Genomic DNA, 27,022 nt, shown 5'->3' with positions numbered 1-27,022 from the left:
TCCTTGAGATAAGTAGGTTAGAGGTTGCCTTAAGTTCTCGGATCTCAGTCTCTTACGAAGTTTCGACTCGGAGGAAGATAGAGATCGTAAGTCAGCATTTTCTTCATACTTATCTATTTCGGTGTTTATCATTATGATTGTTATTATTATTATTTAGCCGCAGTAGGACGTCTGGCTGCTACGAAACAAACTCAGAGTTTGTTTGGTAGATTCATTGAAGGTTTATTGACAATTTGTTTCTGCTAATTGGCCGTTTATTGTTAGATATCGGGGGTTTGGTGAACTTTTGAAACGGCAAGCTATTTTACTGATAGCTACTCAAAATTATCTACAATTACATTACTGAAATGTAATTTCAAGCAAGGAACTAAACTAAAACAAACACTTCGATGACAATCGAAAACAGCTTTCATGTTCGCTTCGTAGAAAGGTACGATGATACATGTAGGCCAGATGGCGCAGTGGTAACGTCGTCATTTTGGAATCAGTGGATCCCGTGTTCGATACCCAATGGGGGCACATAGTGGTTCGGGCCCCACTTTAAACTGTAGGTGCAGTCCCGAGTAGCACATCTGCGCATAAAGTTGACTCACTCATACATATTCATTTTGTACTTTCTTGTTTTCTAACAAAAAATAAATATATTGACATTTTGAAACAAAGCTCTTTTTTAAGCATGTTGTTTCGAAGGTCGTAAATATTGCTATGTCACTGCTAGCCACAATATGTAGGTGGAAAGTCATTCCGCACATGAGGTGTGTCAAAACTTGGTTACGTGGAACGATGTGTAATGACTAGGACTCGAAAGTTGAAGACCTATAAATTGCCAAAAATATACCTATAAAAAGACCTAAAAACGGGAAAAAAGGACGTATAAACGTGATCCAAATTAATTAATAACTTCAGTTCTAATTACATATTTAATGAATATACGCGGCACCTCCTTATCTGACTTTGAGATCTTTTCAGGCGCGTGCTGTCTGGTCGTATACACCGTGCTGAAACTTCAAAACAAGATAAAGTTGCCACTTACAGCGCGACCTTCCAGACAAGTTACTGTTAAAGGACCTTGTACCGTACTTGCTTCAGTCGTCCAAAAATGTTTTTCTCTCGTTTCAGGGATGGTTCAAATATATTTATTTATTATTTCTTTACTACAGAAAGGATGTTTAAGAGGTGATGAACTGATGATGATTCGAATTGAGAATGGGCAGTAAAAACGTAGTCGAAAGAAGGTGAAGTTGCAAAAAAAAAAAAAAAAAAAAAAAAAAAAAAAAAAAAAAAAGCCGTTAAGGCCTAAGGACCAATAAGCCAAAAAACGCCGAAAAAGGCAAAAAAGGACAAATAAAACCCACCTTTTTCTGGCCTACAATGACCCAAAATGAACATATATTATGTTGGGCCTAGTCTTCGGACACTAGGAAAAACAATGATTTTTTCTCAACTTCCGAGCCCTCTTTGTTACAACCTGTCTCGGTTCCCACGCTAGCTGATCGCTGGCTTTTCTCCGTGCTGGGGAAAGTCAAAGCCAGGCAGCCAATTAAAATACGCAACGTCGCAACAGCGTCTACGTAAGCGCCTCTCTTCTGGCTTCCATTCGCTCCTCGCTGCCCAGCAGACGATTTTTTCCTCGTTTCTCATTGGCACCGAAACTGTCGAGCGATCCCTAGCGCGGGAAACGGGACAGATTCTAACAAACGCGGTATATATGACGACGTAGGAAGGCACAAAATGAAAAGGATGCATATGCAAATGTACTAATAACAGCATTTGCTAGGGAATAATTACGGAGATTGCGGTTCCTCCCTTTTCAAGACTAGGGTAAGAATATTACACATTTTAATATCTTTATCGAAATAGAAATGTTTAGCTATCATTACCTTCACTTTCAATACTATTGAACTAACGATCCCTTGACCATAAACTCAACCCTTTGCTCAGGCTGACGTTCAAAACACGAATCGAACGATTAATTGATTCATTTGTTTTACTTCCCTTTTCTGCCGCTTTGGGCTAATCGCGAAGAAGAGCATGAGTGATGAAATGATGAAGTGACACTCACAAAGAACACTTACACCCAGGCCGGTATTTGAACCCGGGACCCCTGCAGGCCCGGATTAAGGTGGGTGCTATTGATGCTGCAGCATTAGGCCCATTCCTGAAATAGGCCCAGATGAAAACAGACGAGAATTTTCCGAAAGCTGAACAGTTTTCTTTTGCTATATTAACCTGAAAATAAATCTTAGAATGAAATTTGGAGCCCCAATTTCGGACGCCTAGACACAGCGTTACTTATTATACAGTTTCTATTATTCTTTGCGCTATGACGTAACTATAACGTCGTTGTGTTTATTGTTCACCGAAGATTTCAAGCATCGGGCCCAATTAATCGGGCCCTGGGCCCCTGGCGTCGTAGCGCGTGAGATAACCACTTTCCCATTGAGGTCAGCTACGCTACGAAACGAACGAAAAACAGAAATGAATATACAGAGGACGAAAAATTTGGGTCATAAACAGTTTTCCCGCCACTTGTTAAGCATTTTCTGGGGCAAGTAACTGGTAGCGTGTCTTTCGATTTAACAATATCAAATCTCCCAGCGCTGCCCCTCCTCCCCCCGCCCCGTTGTGGACGCCCATGGTAGGAATATATTACATATGGTAAAGCTGCTACTCATGTACACTCACCGGCAATAAGAATGGTACACCTACACCCTGAAACGCATCCCTGCAAGGCGTTATGTGGGTTGTATAACTCTATGGCGGTGATAGAAGTTGCCATTGGAAATTTTCTGTTAAAATTCATTCATAGCCGTTCAGTTATGCAACACACACAACACCTTGCAGGGAAGCGAGTGTTTCAGTGTCTAGGTGTCCCATTTTTATTGCCGCTGACTGTACCTGCTATAACGAAGTTGTGGAACCTTCTATTGAGCTTATGACTGTACAGCTATATTCAAGGTGAAGATAAGATCCAAACTACGGCATTGGAAAGCAACTACAAATCTAAAAAAAGCCACTTCATCTTGTTCGCATTAACTTAGTTCTTATATAGTCGATGGAGATATACAGGATGTCCACAAGTTCTCTTTACAACTTTGCACATTAATTTCGAACACCCTATATTATGCACGTTCATGGTACTTGCTGTATAATATACTGTACATAACAAAGTTTTAATTGCCGTTGCTTGTTTCGGGTGCCTCACTGACGTATAGTCGACGCGCTAGCATTATTAACAACCGGCTGGCTTTGGAGTCCACAGAGCGCGCCCACCAGCTGCAACAATCACATTCAACGCACAGTGTTACCACACATCTACTCTAGCACCTTCCCAGGATCTCCACATTGAAGTTGCAAACTACGGCAACAGCGTATCCGCAGTCACGTGACTGAGACTCCACGTGGAGTAGATGAACAGAATGACAGCTGCGCCCATTGGCTGAAGGTTGAGTGTGTTTGGACGAAAACAACCCGCTGTTGAACCCCACCCACGTTCGTGGCGGCGGCTTCCTTCAGTTCTTGGATGTTTACGAAGTGAACACGTGGACTATATCAGGCTGTATTGTATGAAAAAATTGTACCCGAAGAAAAGAAAGAAAAAAGACAGTTCGTTTATTGGTTCATCTGACACGCAAAAGCGTGACATTTCTTGAGGTTGGAGAGGATATTTCTGGTTCTACTGGCAGGGTTTTCCCGTACAAAGTCTGTAAATGTCGCTGCGTTTGCGAGTCAGATGATCCAATTGACGAATTGCGTTTTTTTTCTTCTTCTTTTGCGGGGACCACTTTTTCATACAACACAGCCTGATACAAGCAACGGTAATGTCAATTAAAGCTTTGTTACTTACAGTATATTATATATTATACAGCAAATACCATGAACATGCATAATATAGGGTGTTCAAAATTGCTGTGCAAAGCTGTAAGGAGAATTTGTGAACACCCTGTATATGTTCATATATGGGGGGAACAGTGGCGGCGATGCCAAAACTGAGGTACAAGGACAGTGACGTCGCGTGCGGTTCGCATACGAGTGTTCACAATAATGTTTTTGTACTGAATGAAGATTTACTCCTCTCCCTTGTTAACTTCATCTCAATTGAAAAAGTGAGAATAACAGTTCAATTTATTTTCAACAATTTTCCACCAAAATCATGCTATACTCGAAGTAATACAAGACGGACCTAGGGGAAATTGTCCCTCTTCCCCTTAAAATCCGCCAGGTTTAGCGAATTGTCGCTAAAGTTTGCAACTATGTAGAACAGACCTTTTCGAGTCCCCCTAGACATGCCTTGTATATGCTGCACTCTGGTGCCGAATGTAAGAAGTATTGTCGCTTGCATCAGTGTTCGCACAGCGAAGTGAACATCTTCGGGGTATAGTGGCCAACAGCCTCTTAGCTGTCAGCTCTATGCAACACGCACAGCAATTGTGTTCAACGTCCTCCGTGGAACACTGTAGGAGTCAGTGTTACCAACTATCTAAAAAAGTTATCAGACATGAAATAAGTCGTATCAGAGTAAATTGTGTGTATATACTCGTACATCAAACATAGTAATTTTTCGAATAAATATACGTGTGTGTGTGTGTGTGCGCGTGCGTGTGTGTGTGTGTGTGTGCATTTAATATGTACGTAATTTAAGACATATACATGAGTGTTCACGTGCTCATGCGAACATTATCAGGCGACGCGCCTGGACAAGGACAGTTTACTTTCGCTCGGTAGACAAAGCTTAGTATTAAGACGCTATGGTGTGAAGCAAAATGTGGGGGACAACTGCCCCCACGGCCCCTTCATCGACGCCACCGAAGAGAAATGTTTAACGGGTCCAAACCAAATCCTTTCCTTAGTTTTAATAAACATTTTACGTGAATTGCATGAATTCCATGACCTTAGTTAAAGGAACCAACCCAGCATTCGCTTAGAACGACGTGAAAAAAGGGGGCTGGACACGGAAATAGAAGATAGCTGGCTATATATGATTTTGTTTTTGTTATTTAGTGTCGCTTTTATGCCACTTTTGGCTACTCGCGACGACGAGGATGAGTGATGATATAAAATTCAAGCTGGGACCCCTGGTGTGAGAGCACTGTGCTAACCATTCCCCTACTGAGGTCGGCAGGTGGCTGGATATAGAAGCAGGAATTGTAAACTTCACATTACACTGACCTTGTGACTAGTGTTTGTTAAGTTAGGCTAATCTTTATCAGCTGAAAGAAGGCAAACATGGCAAGGCAACCGTCCTATCTTGGACTTCACTTACAACAGGAAATTCGTTTATCTTCCAGCTTTTCTTGTAAAACCAGTTTAGGGATGTCCTAATGCGAGCAGTGGTTAGGTAGGTTAGTCGTTTTAAATATATTTCAACTATAAGATGTATTTTGTTCAGGACCATGAGCGTCACCAGAAATTTTTACAGGGGTGTCAGACCAGTGATAAAAGTTGAATAAGTAGAAATAATAACAATAATTATTATTGTCATGATTATAAATGTTATAAAATAATAAATATTACAAACTGATAAAATAAATTAAACTTTATTCTAAATTTAATATTATTACTATTTATTAATTATACAGGGGGAGACTTTGCTACTTGTTCCACCAGAAGAACTATTTTTCATTATTTTCTTTATCTTTCATACAGTTACCGTGAGGAAATTCAGAGTTATTGCATTTTATTATTAACATTTACACGTCTCTCATTCAAGAAAAGGCTTTAAAAACGTTTACGTTGCGTTACCTCTCATGTTTTTGGTATTTTGAAAAATGTTGAATCATTTATTGCTTGGATGAAATGGTAGAATATGAAAATATAACCTAGTTTCTGTTTTCACGGATTTTTTTAGTTATATTGTTCTAATACTAACTAAATTAACTTTATTTGTGTTATTAACAATAAAAATCACCAAGTTTCTACTATTTTTGTAACTTGAAATGAACGATAACGATTTCCAGGGGTAGCTACGCTGATGCACTTGAGGGGGGCCGCCGCGGGGGCTGGAACCTGTTTAATAATATTGTACAGATTGCACAACAAATGATCACACCAATGGAAATAAATCTAATGTCGGGCAAGTCAAGATCCATTTTTCATTAATTTTATTTTTAAAAATAAATTTGTTTTGTCATTCTCAGAGTTTTCTTTCTACGATAGTCGGGGCCTCCCCGATGGCCTAGTGGTAGCGTCGTCGCCTTGTAATCAAGGGGTCCCGGGTTCGATACCCGGCGGAGGCACATAGTGGTTCGGATCCCACATTAAACTGTAAGTCCAGTCCTGATTAGTGGACTTAAAACACCAAATCAACCAATGAATCAAATCACTCTTTCTACGATAGAGAATGAGAAGAGGCCAGAGGGTTTAGACAGCTAGTGAAGTGGATCTACATGTAAATTATGGATAAGGAAAGAATAGCAACTACATTCCCACGGACATTGGTGCAAGCCATTCGCGTACGCAGAGGGAGCTACTAGGGCTACAAAAGCAGTAAATGCAAAAAAGCTAAAAATGACCCCGATCACCATTTTTGTCTTTCAACAACTTTTAAAACGAAGGTTACAAATGGAAATTTCGAAATATTTTATAGTGTACAACGCCCATTCCCTACACCGCAGCTGTCTTTACAATTCCAGCCCCCTCCGAAAAAAGAACAATGCGTACGCCAGTGATGGAAGCTCTACATATTCACAACTAAGTTCTAATAAAATGTTAGTGTCTTCCCAAGATATTAGAATTTTAACCCAGACACGAAAATGATTCCCATTTTATGTTACAATAAATACTAAGGGCGGTCAAAAAGTAACGCACAATCCACTGTAGCTCGGGAATGGTAAGGACTAGGGAAATGAAATTTTGTAGGTAAAAGCAGTGGTCCTTTACCACCTAACCAACAACTAATTCCATGTCGAGAAGAATCCAACAAATCGGGATATACAAGTTGCATCACAATAACGCACGACCGCATGCTGCAATCATGACAGTTCAGAAGATTGGTCATCTGGGACGCGGTGCCACAACCCCCATACAGTCCTGACCTAGCGCCATCAGATTTGTATCTGTTTGGACGACTGAAGGCTCGTCTGCGTGGAAAACAGTTTGGAGATGACAACGAGCTCATTGAGTGTGTGAAAAAGCTGTGTAAAGACCAACCTCAAGAGTGTTACGAACGTGCACTCGTGTTATGGAAACAAAGATGGATGCAGTGCAGTGAAGCACATGGATCATACATTGAGTGACATTTCCAAAGAACCAATGCTTCTACCTACAAAATTTCATTTCTCTAGTCCTTACCATTCCCGAGCTACAGTTACTTTTTAACCGACCTTTGTACATAGATTCACAAACATTTGTAATCCCTCCTTTATTTGCAGGAAAACTACATAATGGCTGCACCTCGGAAGTTCACAAAACGCGAAGTTCGTATATGTTATAATTCTCCACCAGCAGCTACTGTTGACAGACAACTGTATGATAAACTACGAGAAGAGGCATTGCAGAATCTCATAGATGACTTCATAGTACCTAAAAAATCAGCAAAAACATGGACAATGAAACAGGGTGATCTGTGCAGGATTACTGTAATTGAAGGTTCACAGGTACATTTTTTCCGATGTTTTTTGCCTTGTGGGTATAAGAATTTATGAAACAATTTGATTGTATTGATTTTTTTTATTATTTTACTTTGCTTTTCTTTAGCTTTTGGCTAATCGCGAATTATGAAGCAAACAACATAACACAGGGGACGGAACCATTGGCATGCCCAGGGGGGCGGGGGTTATTCCAGTATTCCTAAAAAAAAAAAAAAAGAACGTCAAAGATAGGAAAAGGGGAAAAGATGGCGAAATATGGGCTACCAGAAAAAGTGTACATAACCAGTGCTCGAAAAATCTTCATCAGAGCTAGGCGCCAGCTCCGAAATTCAGGCGCCAAGAAACCACCTACTGGCAATTGTGCATGCTATAAGAAGTTGAGCATCACCGTATTCAAAACATTGCTAAATCATGTGAAAAAGCAGAAAATTAGGGGTTGGGGGACAAAACAGTAAGGAATAGTTACTGATTCTATGAAATGTTCACAACGTTGATAAAAAAAAATCACCATTAACCCTCGTTTCCATGATATGAAAAACTCAATATGCTGACCAAGGTAGAAATTTATTTTATTTTAAAACGTAAACTAAACGTAACGTTTCAACCTTCTAGCAAGGTCTTTTGTACACCCAACGGCGAAAGAAATAGTAGGCGAATTGTCCACCACCATTTTCATTCGGTCTGAATTGCACGATATGATGACACTGAATTGAAATAATGACGTCAATAAGCAGAGAACAATGCCTGCTTCGAACCAACATAGTTTCATTCCTTAAAACAGCACAGCAGGGACGGCGACAGGGGTGGGCACGGGTGGGCAAGCGCCCACCCAAAATTTCCTGTGCCCACCCGATTGCCCACCCAATCAAATTCAATAAGTAAGTACATACTATACTTGGGGATATATGAATGATTCAATAAATGAGTGTATTCTGGTGTTCATAACATGTATATTTTACTTGTGAATATTATCTATGCTGAAATGTTCACATAATATCAACCTATAAAAATTAAATTTTGTCATTAGAAAGTGAAAGTAATTACTAGAGCTATTGAAACAAAAACTGTGATCAAATGAATACTTCCATGATTAAAAGCAGCTAGTATGCTGCAACGTCCTCCGGCTGTAACCGTAGACGACGTAGACACGCACCTTAGCTCGGCGAGCGCGTTGCGGAGGACAATATTTCGTAATGTGCATAAATCTACCCATAATGCTAACTGTCTCTTCAGCGGAGAGATGAGACTGCTTAGTTCTCAGGGATCGGGTGTTAAAAGAGCTTCTCCAAAGATTTCAGATGAAATGGGACCAATAGCTTTTACCTCAACAGAACAACAGGTGATGAAAGTTTATATGCCAGTTTATTTTCTTAACAAAATAATATATATATATATATATATATATATATATATATATATATATATATATATATATATATATGGGGTGTAAGGGGTGACCTTTCACGTAGTACACCCAAATGTCAACCTCACTTCCACGTTAGTACACCCTGGACTGAAGACTAACGAGGCTCTGGCGACTGGCCCCATGGCCAGTATAATTTTGTTTGTGTTGTCCTGTGTTTTGTCCTTATTTGTGCTGAGTGTTCTTTGCAGCCTCGGCTTTTAACGAAAGTCAGAACATTTTAATATTTTATGATTTTAATTAAGCAACGTTAGAGTTGTTATGTGTAAAGGTAAGGGGCTGGACTCCGTATAGTGTGACGGGTGCAAAATAGCCTTAGTGCTGACGCACCCAAAATTTTAAAATCAAAATCAAATCAAAATATATATATATATATCACATATACATATACACAAGTAGGGAAAACGGAAAAACAGATTTCTTACTTCAAGGCGGTTTCTTACTATTGGGAGGGAGTAAGCCGAAACTAAATATTAAAACGGCCTTTCATCTCTTTCACCAGCAGGTGGAGTTGAACTTCTCTATGGTGCTTGGACTCTCGCTTTAGCGGAGAGCACCTTCTCTCGCCCGAAAGCGGAGTGGGGGTTCCTCTATTTGTGCTGGGACTCTCGCATAAGCGGAGGGCACCTTCTCTCATCCGAAGATGGAGCGGAACTTCCTTCTTGGTGTTTGGTCTCTCGCCGTAGCGGAGCACACCTTCTCTCGCCCGCAGGCGGAGTCTAACTAACTTGCCACCCAGGCCTACGCCTTTATATAAGGTCGGCGATGCTAGCGTAAGCGAGCGGAAAAATATTGAACTACATATATATTAACATTAAATAGTTATAAAAGTTGATCATAGAAGCTAACAAACTTAGAGGTGGATCCTTCTTTACTTGTGACGATCCGGGGTCGTTACAAGGCTTAGGAGGCTCAAAATTATGCAGGGTATGATCAAGATTAGATCAGAATTTAGGGTGAACTTGAGGACTGCAGCTCCGGGCCTCCACATACGTATATAAATCCCGGCCTAGGTATGGTTAATATATCTCCAAATAAACAAATAAAAACATCTTCTTAGCGTTACTTCCTCCGGAACACAATAAATTATTTCGACTTTTTAATTATTATTAGAATAATTTAATCAAGAAGACTTAGATGGGCAGGCCATGTGACGTGAATGACAGAGGAGAGAATAGTTTACAGGATTGTTGTTGGGAAACTTGATGGTACGAGACCAGTAGGAAGGCCAAGACGAGGATGGAAGGATAACGTTGAGATGGACCTAAAAAAAATAGGTAAGGATGGTAAGGATTATATTGATGTTGCCCCGGATAGGAACAGATGGAAGGTTTGTGTTGTTGCAGCCATAAACCTTCGGGTTTAAGTATGCTAGAGAGTATAATAAAAAACATTAATGTAAGGTGCTCCCTTGTGCTTTGCACCACGCCATGAAGGCGTATAGGAGGTGTAGAGTTAGGGCCCCATACTTTCTTGATTTCGGCCGAAGCTGGAGGTGATGTGATCAGAGTATAATATAGTTTTAATTAGCTCTGCACTGAAATTCCAGAAGTGTCCCTTTTTTATTTCATTACAATTTTTATATACCTGTCATCTTCAAATATTAATATGGTATGCGAAATATCAATTTTATATTCGTTCTACTAATAAGTAGGAATCACAATAATCACTACAATACCAAAGAAAATAAATTTTAATAAACCAGTTATGTATGGAAAAAGCTACAGAATTATTCAATTGCTAATGAGTGGCTTATCCTATTTAGAAATCCTCATTCCACACATAAATTTTGCCACATGAATCAGCCGAAAATGTCAACAGAGTCTCTAGATGCAGCTGAAGTAAATAAAAAAAAAAGTTATGTCACGAAGCATCCAGAAGACGACTTTGTTAAGTTTGTTTTTAAGCCCACTTTTATGCTCAGATAGGCTAATCGGGACTAAGCCTACAGTTTAACGTGTAGTCCGAACCAATGTGCATTGTGCCTCCACCAGAGAAGGGGGGAGTCGAACACAGGACCTCTTCATTTTTAATGCGACAGCGTTATGCCATTGGGGAATAAATATACAGAAAGAACTCGCACCAAACGTGGCATTTTATCACCACAGAAGATGCGTCCATTTTAAGAGGGTGATTGCCTGAGACAAATATTTGAGACTTTCGAAAAACAATGTCATTGTTCACGTAATTAGCTGCCTTGATCCACTAATGAAACGCTGTGCGATTGAAACTACCACCTCAACTTTCTAAGAGGTATGAACTAATGAAACTCCAATTTTGCAAGAGTAAGTTGGGGTTGATTTGTTTTATTTTAAGTCATTTTTCTGCTAATTTTGATAATAACGACGATAAGGTTCAATGGTGATTAGATGAAAGTAACGAAGGAAGAAAACAAACACATGCTGACACTCAAAATACAAACCCTCATAAATTATTACTTGACAGTGGTTCCAGGTGGCAGGGACTCGTTGCCCTGCAAGAATAAAGTTTCCAGGGTATGCTGCACAGGATAGAGGTTGACATTCTAATGTGTTCGAAATGGTCACACCATGCAACCCAAGTCATCTATGAAAATAGATGAATTATTACTGGTACGGTGATCAACTTTGATGAATTCCTTGTGTCCTAAATCATTTTGTTACCTCAAAAAATATGTTCATGTAACCATACGTGTATTCAGGCACGTATCCAGAGGGGGGGCTTAGGGGGCTCGAGCCCCCCCCGAAAGTTTTAGGTTTACACTAGATAAAATGAGGTTTTTGGTTTCTTGTGGTGTGAAATAAAATAATGTGACAATAATTTAAGGAAATAAATAATTATCGAGGCAAGACGGAGAATGTTCCGTAACCATGTTATTTATAATAGCACGTATCCAAGATGGAGCACAGGGGGCTCGACCCTCTCCCCAGGAAATTTTTCAGTTTACGTTAGATAAAATTAGGTTTTTGGCTCCTTGAATAATGTGAAAATAATGTAAGGAGAGAAATAATTATCGAGGCAAGACGGATCATGTTTACACCCCTGTTATTGTTAATAGCACGTATCCAAGGTGGGGATGAAGTGGCTCGAGCCCCCTCTCAGGATTTCTTTTCAATTTACACTAGATAAAATTAGATTCTTGGCGTCTTGAATAATGTAAAGATAATAAATTTATAAATCTGAGAGAAATAATTATCGAGACAAGACGGAGAGCGTTCTATAACCTTATTATTGTCAATAGCACGTATCCAAGGTGGAAATCAGGAGGCTCGAGCCCCCTTCAGGAATATTTTCTGTTTACACTAGATAAAATTAGGATTTTGGCTTCTTGAATAATGTGATGATAATTTGGGAGAAATAATTATCGAGACAAGATGGAGAATGTTATATAACCCTGTTATTGTTAAGAGCACGTATCCAAGGTGGGGTTGAGGTTACTCGACCCCCCCCCCCCCCCAGGAAATTTTATATTTTACACTAGATAAAATTAGGTTTTTGGATTTTTGAATAATGTGACGATGATTTAAGGAGATAGAAAACTATCGAGGCAAGACGGAGAATGTTCTATAACCCTGTTGTTGATAATATTGCACGTGAACTTTTCTTACGCTTTCGGTGTTGTCGCAGCGCACTTGAGCACTATGTAGAGACTTGTCAGCATTTGGAAGGTGCACAACAAAGGTAGCGCCACACGTAGGGCGATTCGTTGTAATTTCTAATCTCTGGAAGGCGGGAGAGGGTACGTTCTTGAATGAGAGAAGGAGTCAACTACTGGCAATATTAACGAATCGTTTTATCTGTGGAACGTTCTAGAATATAGCGAGGATATAAATACACGGATTCAATTTTTCGGTTGATCTGTACAAAGAATCGGTTAATGAGATTTCAGAGGTAAGACAATTCATACAGTCGATTGGTGATCATATCAGTCAGCGTCCTCTGGTTGCTTTAAAAGATATAGTGATTCGAAAATGAAGACATTGACGACAGCAGAACTTCCGGGGCCTCAGAGTAGTGCTAGCTCGGTTCGAGGGCCGAAGAGATCAAGGCCTCTCTCTCTCTAAAGTGAATATTTCAGCAGTACCGGACATTGGAGTGCTTTATTAAAACAGAAATAAGCTGCGTAGATCAACTGAAAATCAAAGTTTTGAGTGATGATTTAGTTTTGCCAGAACTAAATTTCGTATATGCAGTCCGAGAATTTCATGGTAAAAAAACAACTTTTTTTTAAGCCTACTGGGTTCGAAACACATTCAAACACTTAATTACCATAAAGAGACAGCCGAAAATTTTATGAATGTCGAGAAGAGAAAGGAAGATGTTGCATATGTAGACATTTTAGGCGGAAATTGCAGGCTCTACCAGGACCCAATTCAGGGCTCTACCAACTGAGCCACCTAGCCATCCTGACTTCAACCGATTTTTCGTTAAAATGTCTACATAGTACATGTCCTGTGTATATCAAATCGTAAGGTGTTGCCTGTATAGTGAACAAGTACAGAAAATATAGGAGAGAGAAGAAAACTGAGGAGCATTCCCACCGGTTGATGAGAATTTTTTTCTGTGGTCAACAAGAGCTACTACTTCGAGGTGACAATGACAGTGGCCTAATAAGGGAGATTTCACACCGTGTCGCCTGAGGATTTCACAAGTCGAAATTAGGTTTATACGGCCTTTTGTGTCGCTACGGTGTGAAACGTTGCTGTTGATTGGCCCATTCCAATTGACATGTATTGCGTGTCCCTTCAGTCTGAAACCTTACTAAGTCTTGAAAATCCAAGTCACAAGAATGGAAAATTAGGGCCTTGTTAAGGTTAGGCGTGAAGGCAGGCAGACGACAGCACCCTAAAGGATCATATCCAAACCTGCAGGAAGAACGCTTCTTACTTCAATCTCCAATACGGAATGATAAAAACGTCTGGTGAGTTGATTTTTAAAAAAATTGTGTCCGAGATAAAGAGAAGCGTGCCCAGGATTTTCGGAAGGGAGAGGGGTTACGCATACTATTTTTGGTGGTCAGTCCTGATTTTGTCATTTTTTTCCTGTCTTTGACGTTCCTCTTTTTTTTTTCTTTTTTTTTTAAAAAAAAGGAATACTGGGTCAAATGGGGTTATGACCTCACCAACCCTCCCTTGGGCACGTCACTGGAGATAAATGAGTAAGCATTTGATCATACTGAGAAACGAAACATTAGATGTGTTGGGAACGGAAGGGTTTTCACTGTGCATTAATTGTTTCGTGATCCACCTGTACTCGAGTAGACTTCCTTTGTTTCGTGCCGATATATGACAAGACAGCGGAAGCTGTGACAGGCATTTTTGAACACTTGTGAGTGCTAAGGCCTCAATCTGAACAATTTGGTAGGTTTTGGCTTTTATACGAGCTGCAAACATGGGAGGACAAGACAAGTTAGTGGTGTTCAGGCTCGAATCAGAGAGAAATACTCGAGAACTGTCTGCGTCCAGTTCGCAACCCACAGTTTGAATCTCGCGTTGTCGAGTGGATTGTCCATCCCGTGCATGTGTAACAGCTTCGTAAAAACTCTCAAAGACACCATAGATGTTTTTATGCCAGATGAGAAGAAATGGACAAACACACATACCGAGATGGTTCCGGCACATAATGTTAATGCATGGAAACAGAGGAGTCGAGTGGTAAAAAATGTTCCGATTTCACGTTCTGATTAAAATGACAGCCTTAGAGTGGCGACGATTTAAGGGATAGTTGCTGCCCATTTTTTATTTTCTTGCCTCAACATTATGGCCTCTTAATGTTAAGCCTTGGCTGCCCCCGCATTTTGGAACCCAATTGCCACCACTGGTCTTAAACACACAATTGTGAGGTTCTTACTATACACCTTAAAAAAATTGTGTTGAGCCCCCCCCGAAAGGAATTCCTGGATACGTGCCTGCGTGTATTGTTTCTCCCGCATTAGTAACGTGACTGTTCAAAAAACTAATAGCAACTTAGCTAATAATCTCTTCAATTCTGAACAGATTTTTCAATCTTACTTGTTTATTACTTATGACTGATATTTTGTCAAAATAGCCTTTCATTAGCCTATAAATACTTCATGGACAAGGAACAAAGAATTGGTTTTCCGCGTGTGTTTTAAATCATTCCTAATAAGACGTTTATTTTAATCCAAACATTCAGTGGCGGTGATTAGGAGGAGCGGGAAGTAGGGGATGCAGTTCCCCCCGCCACTTTTTGCCCCCCCACTATGGCCTCTTTATGCTAAGCCTTTTCTACCAAGAAAAAGTATATTGTCCCTGCCCCTCAAATGTTGGCACCCCATCGCCGGTACTACAAACATTCAGATAGATTTGTCAAACCTTGAATGCTAAGAAATGTGACCCCCAAGGAGTAAGAAAACTCTTTCAGTCAAAAACTCATACGATGAAAATACTATGCTCAGGAACATGCATTTAAATTACGAAGAAATTCACGATTGTATACCATCGCACTTTCTATCACTGTCGCCGAATACATAAAATCAAGAATGTGCCTTGTATTTGCAACACAAGCTTAAACCTAATTCACATTTATTTCACTGTATTAATATCCATGAAGGAATGTGATTAGAATGTATGGCTGCGCATGGGTAAACACCCTTGAAATAATTGTGTCCATCAGAGACAAAGCGAAAGGAAATGGAACAAGATGCGAGAATAGATTAGAGAAGAATAAAAAGGAAAACAAGAAAAGGAAAGGAAAAAGAAGTAAGAGGATCGGGAGTGTAAGAGAGAGAGGAGATACATACATACGTCTTACATACACATACGTAACGTATATACTATATATGGTCTTACATTTATACTGCCCACCCTAATCTATCAATATGGAGCTTCTGCCTACCCGGTCGAAAATTTCTGGCGCCGCCCCTGCAGCACAGGATGTCGAATAAAAAAGTAATGAAAATAGCGGTGCACAGTTTGCTTACCATTATCTTTGCCGTTGACTTTACTTGGTGCAGAGTCTGAAGAAGGCCTTGCTAGACGGTTGAAACGTTACGTTTAGTTTATGTTTTAAAATAAAAAATTCTGCCTTGGTCAGCATATTGAGTTTTTCAAAAAAAATATTTGCTAACTTGCTATACTGCAATTTGAACTTAGAATCTTCAAAATTTCGTACATGAAAAATTAAAAGAACGGCAACATTACACCAAAAGATCACAGTCACCAGGCTGCAATTTTTAGACGCCATAGCGACCTGGCGACCGGGATTTTTCGAGCCACTCCCTTTCGAAAATCCTGGGCACGCCATTGGACGGAACAGTACGTATACAGTTACAGAATGTGCAAGTAAAATGTAACTTGTAACACAATACAATATACGTTTATTAAATAAGGATTGCATGTAGATTATCAATGGCATCAACTTATATCATAGAAAAGTTAGCTTATATGCTTATATGGCCCTGTGGGACTGGAGCACACTCAATAATTTGTCTCGTTATTGTAGTTGAGAAATAAGGTCCCCGCGTTTTTCAAAACAAACTGTTTCATATATACAGGGTTTGGCATTTAACGTTTCCCATTTTCAAAATACCGTAACTGATTTATTAAAAGTAATGACTACAGTATAAGAACTTATGAGATGTGTTGTGTGTTGTATAAATGTATGCAACAAATCTTTGAGTTCAGCCCACAGTGTTCAAAAGTTACTGTAAAAAAATAAATGTTTGCGTGTTCAAATTGTTTACCTTCAGCATTAACACACTCTTGCAGTGTACAAGTAATAACTGTGTACTTTAACAACCCCTGTATAAGAATAAATACCATATTATTTGTTATATTATGGTCAAACAGTAGACTACGAATGAATTGGATTCTTTTTCAAGTATTAACCTGTTTCTGATTTAATATTTGGCAAAGCTGACGTTAAATTCATAATGAAAGTACATAATTTACAACTAAAATGATTTCAACTTTACCTTTCCTTTACTACAGGTAGGAGATGTCAATTTCTGGAATCTACGGAATCCAAAGGAGAGATTTTATTCTGGTAAGTGCTATACAGAGTGCTTTAAACTTTCTTTACTTTATCAAAGTTTGTTCTAAATTAACTTTATGCTCAGATAGGCTAATCGGGATTGTTCCTGCAGTTTAAGGTGAGGTCTGAACCACTGTGCACACAGTGTTTCAAAAGTCGCACATCCCTAACTATGATTCATTATAATATGGAAGTTGGGAGAAGTATTCACGTTTTGTGGATTATGAATCCTCACTCATTGAGATGTTTGTTAATACTAGTGTGTTGCAGGGAGAGGATTTCACTTTAGCACCAAATAGTTCACAATGACGACACTAGATAGCGCATGGAATTGGGTGCTTCTTCACTTGAGCGAATAATGCTCAAACACGCAAAACGAGCGGTATACAGTGAAGCCCAGTAGTACACATATAACTGTAACTTGGTAGTGGACCCGGTGGAGGCACACAGTGGTCGGATCCCACTTTAAAGTGTAGATCCAGTCCCGATTAGCCTTACTGTGCATAAAGTGGACTTAAACACCAATTCAATCAATAAAAAATTGGTAGTGGACCCTCAAATGTGGATCATAAAGTGAAAGTTGCAGTGAAATTGAAATCGTCATCATCTTCATGATAATATGAAATTTAGTCCATCTTACCAATACGCAGGGATATATGAAAATGATACAGATGAATGTGGGCTGAAACAACCAAGGTGGATGTGATTAAGATTATTGTCACATTAAAATAATATTTGAATGTATACGCTCGAGTGTAGCATGCTTGAGGGTTGGAGACTCGAATGAACTCTAGTATTTAATACCTTTGGTTACCAGTTTACCCCCTATAGAAAGTTTTAGAAATTAATCAGTGACTCAAGGCAGATTGATTTTTTCCCCAAAATGCCAATTTCGGCCGAGGAAAATGGCTAAGGAACTATCGTGCAGTAATAATTCGATTTTTGTGGGGCACCTCTTTGTATTCTGATGGATTTAGTAATAGCGATTCTATGGGGAAAATGAAAAAGTGGCATTTTAGTCTAACTTAATCTCAGTTAGCAACAATGGTAGTCCAGAATTTCTGACTATAAACAGGAAAAATCACAAACCATAACTGAAGGGATGGAGAGGGGAGATAGTGTCAAACCACATTTTAGTACATATGAGAAACATATAAAAAATCCACAAATCTAGCCCATTGGCAAAAATCTGTCTTCGTAATGTCTGTAACGGATTATCATGTCATTTCGATTCAAAATTTGGTAACTGTTAGATATAGTGAAAACACATTTCTTCAAATTCACAGGAGAAATGACGGGAAAGTACTTACGGAATTGAGTTCCTGTGGACTTTTGGAAGCTGGGAATAGTGTTTTTTCCATTCGTGCAACTTATTCGGCCGGTAAATAATGTCATTTTCGACATTAATGTATCTCCGTTGCACAATAGCTCGTGCCACCATTACCATCGACTACGTGAATCAAATGTTCCGTGCGTTCAAATATGTAACCCCCTGTCAGTGTAGCAACCACGCGGTAGCTTTACCAGATGACGTGTGAGCATTAATTTTCTGTTTGCCTAACCTAACTGAACCTAACCAAACTTCCGTGAATGGTTTGTGGATCAATTTTTGCTTAAAAACCTTTTGTGAATAGTTTATGCGGCATTTTTCGGTTCATAAGTTTGGAAACACTGCATATCAGCTGACGATAGACAACGTGAGTCAAGATTTGCCCGCCATATAGCAACGACCAATAAATACTTGTAATGTGAAAAATTACGCCTTTTTCAGTGAAGAAGACATAATCCCAAGTTAAAAAATGTTCCGCTATGCATATATGGCAAGTACAAATGTAAATAATTCGGAAATAAATGAGTTAAATGTGTTTTCACTATATCTAACTGGTACCCAAAATGTTTGCCAAGGCATGGTGAAAATAAATGTAATTTGCACTATCTTCCCCCAATCCCTTAAATTACCTATATATATTGCTGTGCCCTTTAAAAATCTTCAGTTCTTGTAACATGTATATTCTTTGTTTTAAGTCCACTTTATGTACCCTTTTAATCCTAATCATGATTAAACCTTCAGTTTAAATTATATTCCAAACCACTATGTGCCGGCACTGGGTATCGAACTTGGGACCTCTTGATTACACTTTACCACTATAAGATGCACGAGAATACATCTAGCTTTTTCTGCCATTCTGGCATCTACTATTACGAGGTATAAGTAACATTTACTTCTATGTTTATTTATACTGTGGTAACTTGTATCCATCTCTCACACAGCTAAAACAAAACAGTTTCACTCAACTCATCTAACAGTGTATGACCGATTATGGAGCAACTTGCCCTATTTGCGTCCAATGGCTACTGTTGTAGGCGACACGATACGATATGGGATAGATGAAGATGGTGCCGGTGTCCATGATGTTATTGGTAAGTGTTCTGCATTTACAGAGGTTGTTCGCTTTATATCCGACCATTGTCGATTCAGTGCTGCCACCTGGTGTATCATGCTGGAACTATGGGTCTGCTGGCGGGAGCAGTGTTGTGTGTGACCTTGTAGGTGCGTGAGTGTTGGTAGTGAATGTTATCAAATGGTGCCGAAAATCAACCGGTATTGGGAGGGTTACGTAATGGCCCTTTTCCATGCTAAGTTTTCATACGTACGCATTGTGAAACAGTGTCGGGAGAATGGGTTAACACTCGGGGTGACTACTGCGAAAGCTATTGTGGCCCGTTACACACAACAGGCTCTCCTTGCGAAACATTCACCCACGAAAACCACCAGGAGAAGGGCTGCAAGCAAAGTGTCATCTGTAGTGCTAAGGAGGATCAGTCGATTGGCGTGCCAAGAAAATCCCCCGACTCAACGTGATATGGCCCACAGATTTCACCTCGCACCGTCAACTGTGAACAAAACAATTCGCAAGCGCCTCAGGTTGAAGTGTGTGCGGAAGGCCCATGTACACCACCTTCTACCGTGTCACATTGCTGAACGTAAGACGAACTGCAGAAACTGTATTAAAAGTACCTGGCGGGTTCCAAATGGAAGAAAGTTGTCACAATGGATGAATCATATGTCCATCTCACTGCTGGTGGTCACATTCGGGCGATCACATACCGTGACATTGACGGCAAGGGGCGCAGTAGCTTTGTTCGTCAGTACAGGGAAAGTTTCCCTCGTGGCTTTATGGTTGTGACGGGATTCGGATATGAGGGTAAGTTGATGATACGCAAGGTGGACAAAAACGTGAAGGTGAATGCCAGATACTTCCAAGACTCCATTCTGACACCTATCTTTCGGAGAGACATCCCACAATTGTATGGAATGGACGCGAATCAGGTGATGATCCATATGGACAAGGCTTCGAGTCATAGCGCCAGAACATCACTACGTTTTTATCAGGAAATGGCAGAGGAATTAGGAATTCGTGTCATTCCGTTTGAAGACATTCCTGTGAAAAGCCCAGATGCCAGTCTAATGGATTTTTGCCCATTTGGACTGTTGAAACGTGTTCAACATCGCTGCCCGTGGACCCTGGATGGTCTATGGAATGCTTGCAGGGAGGAGTGGGACAGAATTCCCATGTCTGTCCTGCGCCGGAGCTTGCTGCAATGGAAACTGCAATGCCGGGCGATGGTCCACAATGCTGGGGGTCCAATAGAACATGATCGGTGGTGGCGGTGCGGTATCTCTTAAGGTGAGTACCCGTCAAAAATGGTTGGATATAAAGCGAACAACCTCTGTATTTGGTGGTGCTTATGTTTCGAATACAAAAGAACCCATTGAATCGAAGACAAATATAGATTACTTGTAGACAGAAACGCAACAAAAGATCCGGTGACCAGAAGGCCATTCTATGTGGAGATGCACCTTAACTCCTTATATTCTTTACCATAATTTAATTATTTATTTAGCCATTTTACATTGGAGGAATGTAATAACAATAGAAAATAACAATAAAAAAATAACAACATAAACTAAAATTACATGTGATAAAGTGACTTTCATATTTTTTTACAATAGCCTTCCAAAACGTACCTGGTTTTCAAAAACGTCTATTCAGTTTGCTATTGTTGTATTGGCTTAGTCTGTGGAAGAGAGAATGCTGGATGAGGCATAATCTTAGTTTCTGACATGCAAAAAGTTGAGTGCTTCTTGTGGTGCAAGATGGCACTCGAAAGTGAATTTTCTGGAGAAGGTGGTCACTTCTGATGTTCCCATTTGCTATTTTATGGAGGAATATATTGTCTGCCAGTCTGTCTCTCTCATGTGGAGTATCGATATTTAACATTTTCAGAAGGATGGGCTTTTGCAAGTGTTTTGTGGATGGAATTTGGTGAAGAACAATGGCCAAGAAGAAATTTAGAATGCAATTTAGTCTATCTAAATTTCAGAGACATGCCATAGAACAGTATTCAATTTTAGATGAAACAAAGGATTTGTAAAATGGGGTGCGAGCGCTAGAGTAATGACCCAGCATATGCATTGAACCCCTTAGTGACTGCAGAAATGTGCTCAGAAAAGGAGAGTTTCTCATCAAATATGATGCCTACTTTGTCATGTTTACATGTTGTCACAAGGTATAAACTACGTTTCAATATTTTTTTTGTCTTTTAATCAATAATTTTCCATTTTATGGCCATATGATTATTAACCAAGATTGCAATCTTCTCCGTAGGAACTCGATGCGATGATTACACATACAAACTCATAACAGGAAAAGAGAGAGCCAATTCTTGCCACACTTACCTAACAGAAGTAGCGAAGAAGGTTGGCCTCGCGGAAGAGGATGTTCATGATGTCTGGAATATCTTCATGTGCACAGGCTTTACTAGGGTATGGTTCTGTTTTTTTTTATTTCTGTGAAGTAGGTAAAAAGGAAGCAATGTAAAGGTAAATTATTTGGTAGTTTACTATTGCGAAGTACAAACATATGGTAAAACTCATCCTTCTCTTTCTCCTCTAGTGTTCTATGTAAAGACTTAGAATGGTTTTCAGAATTATGATACAACTTTGAAGAATACTTTGCAAACCAGAATTCCGAATTCCATCCAAAACAAAACAACAAAAAATCCATGCAGTAATGTGAAGAACAGACTAAAAGATAAAATATGCTGACAACAAAAATAAAAATAAAAATCATGGCAATGATAATACTATAGTGAGATGTCACTGAAATGTTCCTTAATGTCTGCGTGTGTGGAGGATCGGGAAATGCAAATGACTGCTACAATATGGGTATAACAAATTATTCAAAGAAAGTTATTCTTATATTTTAAAAAGACAAGCTTTGTGCATAAATAATGACATGCATGCGAAATGTATTAGCTTTCTTTTCTTTCCCTTCAGGATACTAATCAATATTTTGTAAAAGGCAGCCCAGCAGTTCAAGGAGATTACATAGAGTTTATAGCTGACATGGATCTTCTTGTAGGATTGTGCGCCTGTCCACATGGTAAGTACTTCTATATTTTCTGGGTTCCTGTTTATATCATGAAATCAGCGGAAACAGATAAGACTTATTACTGTGTTTATGTTGTAATTGCTTATCTTATTGAATTACTGTACCATTTCAAGCCGTATGCAATAGAATCTCGAATTTAAGTCCCAAGATTTTACATTTTTGCATATTAACATTCCTAGCTACATACCCTAGAGAACGTACAATTGAGGTTCCACTGTATTCCTAAATAAACACACAATTATGATAAAATAGCAGAAATGAGAAAATCGATCCATATCATTACTTCTATATCTATTTTGATGATTTTACGTCGGTTTCCTACCTCTTGGATTAATCGCTACAATAAGAATGAATGTTCATGACTTGATATTATTAGAATAATTAAATCAAGAAGACTTAGGTGGCCAGCCCATATGGCACGAATGGGAGAGGATAGAAGAGTTTACAGGATTCTTGTTGGGAAACCTGATGGTAAGAGACCTGTAGGAAGGCCAAGACGAAGATGGAGGGATAATGTTGAGATGGATCTCAAGGAAATTGGTAGGGATGGAAAAGATTGGCTTGATCTTGCTGAGGATAGGGACAGATGGAAGGCTTGTGTTGCTGCAGCCATAAAACTTTTGGTTTAACAAGGCGAGAGAGTGAGTTATAGATCCACCAACTTATTTGAAACCCTGGCCAGAAACAAGGGGCGCTAGTGTCGAATGTTTAGGAGGGGAGCTCGGGAACTCTGGGGCAAGGGAAGGGATGGCAGAAACACGTGTTTCCCCCCCCTGTGTTGCCAAATCTAGAAGTGGGCGTGTGCCGTGAAAGGTTTGCAAGTAAACAAATATGCAGGCCGAATATTAAGTTTCGTTTCTAGATGTGGTAATTCAAATAACATAGCATAAGAGAGAGGAGGGAGGGGGACACTAAAGTTAAAAACGCCAGCTGTTTCGCAAAAGGATATCAACAATTTAAACACATAAGATTAATATTCTAAATTATGTAAACTATAAAAAAAAATAAGGAAAAAAAAAGCAACTTACTTTTGGGTTCTTGCCTCCGGTTGGCCTGGAGGCAGATTATAAGGTGTCTATGCCGGAGAGGTCCGAATTCGAACTTTCGCTGTCACTGTCACTATTTACATCGCTACTTTCGGAACCCGATTCCAGGTTTATAATCAACGTGTGAACTTCATCTTCGAGAATTCCACCATTCCTCTGGTATTCTTTTTCCAAACGGATGGCATGTTGGCACATACATTCCCATTCCTGCACTGTGACACTGTCAATTGCACTTTCGGTAGGAGCCCTTATTTCTCTCAAATTTGAACTCACGTTTCGTGAGGCAACTCTACGCTTTATGGTACTCCATGTGTACTCGATCGGGTTCAAGTCGCAGTGATACGGTGAAAGTCGAAGGATGTGGTGGCCGTGGGTTTTCAAAATTGTATCAGCTCGATATACCGGATCGGGAAGATTATTTTTTACTTTCAGCAACAATTCTGGCTTTGTTTGCTCGATATCGAAACTGATGTTATTTTTTAATAGCCATTATTGAATCTCTAGTTTCTTACTTTTTGTGTTCGGGGCTTTACTGGTTTAAATTGAGTGGTAGGAGGCATTATCCATAACAATGACAGATCTAGGTGGGAGATTCGGAATAAGTTTCTGTTCCAACCACTTCTCGAAGTTTTCGGAATTCATTTCGTTATGGTAATTGCCAGAAGTTGTTTTGGCCTGAAATATATTAAGTGCGTTTGGAACAAACCCCATGGAACCCCCGGCGTGACTTATGATAAGTCTCTGCCCCGGACTGTCATTTGTGAAGACACCTGACACATCTTCACTATGCCAACATTTTTTTACTTTGTAATTAGGATGAATCCAAGTTTCATCAATGTAAAAAACAGGCCTCCCTTCGTTGCGGAATCTGTTGATCGCACGAAGATATCTTGCTCTCCAAACCACAATGTTGCTTCGTTCAACCAGAGCTAAGCGAGAGTTTCTAAATTTTTAAAATTTAAAGCCTATTTGTTTCATAATTTTCCGTAATGTTTCTCGCCCCCCTGATAATTAATTTCTTCCTTAGCAATAGCTAAAAGTTTCAATATTGTAGGAACTTCTCTTTTCACTACGTACATTTCATGGATTTTCCTTCGCAGTATACACTTATCCATGTCGTCAATGACAATCTTATTCTGTCGAGCACGTCTCCGTTTACCAGGAGTTGACAATTTCTGGTCAGGGGTTTGTAAATCTCTTTTCTCTCTTTTCAGTTTTTTAAGCAATGACTCCGACCGTCCCGTTAGATATACTGCTCTCTTTAGGGGTTGATCACGAGGATAATTCCACCCTTCTCTTTTCTCTTCTTCACACTTCTCGATGATTCGTAGTAGCAAATTTCACTTACTGTTGTGCACAACTTTCGACATTTTACACTTACTCAAAAACACATCTTCGCACATCAACAACACTCCTCGAATTCTTGAAGAGAGTAAAATTAGCAACACTGTGTCAGCGGAAGTGGGAAGGTCCTTGACCGACCAGCGCCAGAGCAAACACCGGGGGTGAAAGAAGGGGGTGGGGGAGGATGGTTAGTTCACATATTTTCCGAGGTTTCAGAAAGCTTGGTGGATCTATAGTTAGTGATGGAAATACCAAGTTGTAGTACGATGGAATATTTAATACCTCCACTGATCTGCCTGTCTGTCTTCCAATGAAAGTCAAATAATTAAAGCAAAAATCAATATTTTAGTGACAAATATAGAATTATTATTTTGCAGAGTAAAGTACCGACAAAAGAATAATTTAAGACATTAATTATCCTGGTTGTCCATTAAAAAAGCAACGAGAAATACAAATATGCTATTCCATATGCCCTAATGAAATCTGATTAAAATGTTAAAAGTATTACGATATGTTACAAAGTATGTCAAACTCATTGCTACTTTCTACATGTATCAAAATATGTAGTAAAAGATATGAAGTCTTGGATATTGTATTTAAAAAACAAGTTTCTATATTCACAAGCTGTTGAATTAGACGATGGTTAATTGGCAAGTCAATTGGAAGTGTGATCTGAAATTTTCGTGTGATATAGGTTGGATTTGTACAAAGTGACAATGGATGATATTCAGAGAACAACTTCCCCACAATTTATTACTCCATATTTCAGGCAAGCAGATCAGATCCTGCATTGAAAACATGCCTGGTAAGCATTGGGCGCGTGGTCTTTGCCGAAGTAATTCAAGGTATGATTATCGTGATCATGTAAGGAATGTGTACTTTTTACCTTTTCTGAAACCCTACATAACCGTAAAAGGTAGTGAAACGCAAATTTTCTCGCTGTAAGAAGGCTTCTCACATGCTTTCCTTAACACTGCGCCATCGGGAAGGCCAAGTTTTAAAAGAAGGGAAAGAGTCGTTGGCGAAAGGTGAGCTGAATTTCTGTACTCTGACAGGTAGAAAACAGCCTAGGAAAAAACGAATACAAATTTCGTTGAAAATCCTTGGACCATTCCGCTCCCTCCAGGTTGCAACACTGCGAACCAACGTCGCTGCAGAGAATGGAGAGGGGAAATGTTGTGCTGCGCAACAGCTATTTGCAGCATCTTGTTTTTAAACTTGTCAAGTTATAGTGTCTGTTGACATGGAGAGGTCATTCTCCACATACAAACACTTCCTGACAGATAAACGATTAAGCTTTGAGTAAACCAACATAGAAAGGTACAACAAAATTCAGTACAACTTATTCCTTTTGTATTTATAAACCAGTGCCAGGGATGAGTGAAGGTAAAGACTCAAGGATTCTCTACTAGTGAGTGTATATGTAATCAAAGTATATCTTCATTTTTCACAAAACTTTATTTGTAATGTTTAAAATGAAAAATTACATGATACGCCTGAATATACTTAAGGTTTTTTTGCACCTAAACATGCACCTTCCCCCCCCCCCACAGATGGTCAAAGTATGGAATCTAAAGATCCGGGCTCTAGTTATTATGTTCGTAATTAAATTAAATTTTGCATTCTATGACATGAAGTCTTGGATATTGTATTTAAAAAAACAATTATAATTTTCTTAATTATAACAACATTCCTACTTTCTTGACATACAGTATAATATTTTCTTTCTCTTTATTTAAGGAGATGTCTCTATCCCGGTTGGAGAAGAAGTACCTGATGAGATGTGCCACCCGCTTGGCGTTCAAGTGTATCGTGCAATAAATCCATCAGTGAAATTACCTGAAATTTAAGCTTCAGGCACGCCCTTCCAGATATTAAGGAACAGAGAATATAAATAACAATTTGGGAAACAGTGTGTGGAGAGCGTAATTTAAATAATGATTGAGGCAAACAAGATAACCTAATGATCAATTTAATTAATAGGGAACAGATTATGAAATGAAGAAATACAAGGGGTTACGGTAAGAGCCTGACTCGTATTAATCTACAAATTGTCCTGCATCAGGTTTTCCATTATTGAAATGTAAACACAGTTGTAGAAAACTGTGTTTAATAAATATTCTTAAAAATCAAGGTATTTATTTCAATATTCTTTTCGATTTTGTGTATTTCACGTCTATACATACAGGG

General features: G+C 39.3%; 1 protein-coding gene across 1 annotated transcript; it reads left to right on the top strand.

The window, feature by feature from the left end:
- Positions 1-27,022, top strand: LOC146003978 (uncharacterized). The gene is made up of 7 exons (XM_083142510.1): positions 1-86; positions 7,371-7,595; positions 16,944-16,998; positions 19,258-19,407; positions 21,657-21,814; positions 22,328-22,433; positions 26,573-27,022. The coding sequence occupies exons 2-7, from the start codon at positions 7,383-7,385 to the stop codon at positions 26,680-26,682; spliced, it is 792 nt and encodes a 263-aa protein (XP_082998636.1). The 5' UTR covers positions 1-86; positions 7,371-7,382; the 3' UTR covers positions 26,683-27,022.

The sequence above is a fragment of the Lepisma saccharinum genome, chromosome 21 (assembly GCF_977018435.1).
Source record: "Lepisma saccharinum chromosome 21, izLepSacc3.1, whole genome shotgun sequence".
Lineage (NCBI taxonomy): Eukaryota > Metazoa > Arthropoda > Insecta > Zygentoma > Lepismatidae > Lepisma > Lepisma saccharinum.
This window is presented reverse-complemented; position numbering and strand designations above follow the sequence as displayed.

Excerpts from the sequence above, each read along its gene's own strand:
- LOC146003978 (XM_083142510.1), top strand. The coding sequence starts at position 7,383 with ATGGCTGCACCTCGGAAGTTCACAAAACGCGAAGTTCGTATATGTTAT. Across the intron at positions 7,596-16,943 it reads CTGTAATTGAAGGTTCACAG|GTAGGAGATGTCAATTTCTG; the intron begins GTACATTTTTTC and ends CCTTTACTACAG. Across the intron at positions 19,408-21,656 it reads CGGTGTCCATGATGTTATTG|GAACTCGATGCGATGATTAC; the intron begins GTAAGTGTTCTG and ends TCTTCTCCGTAG.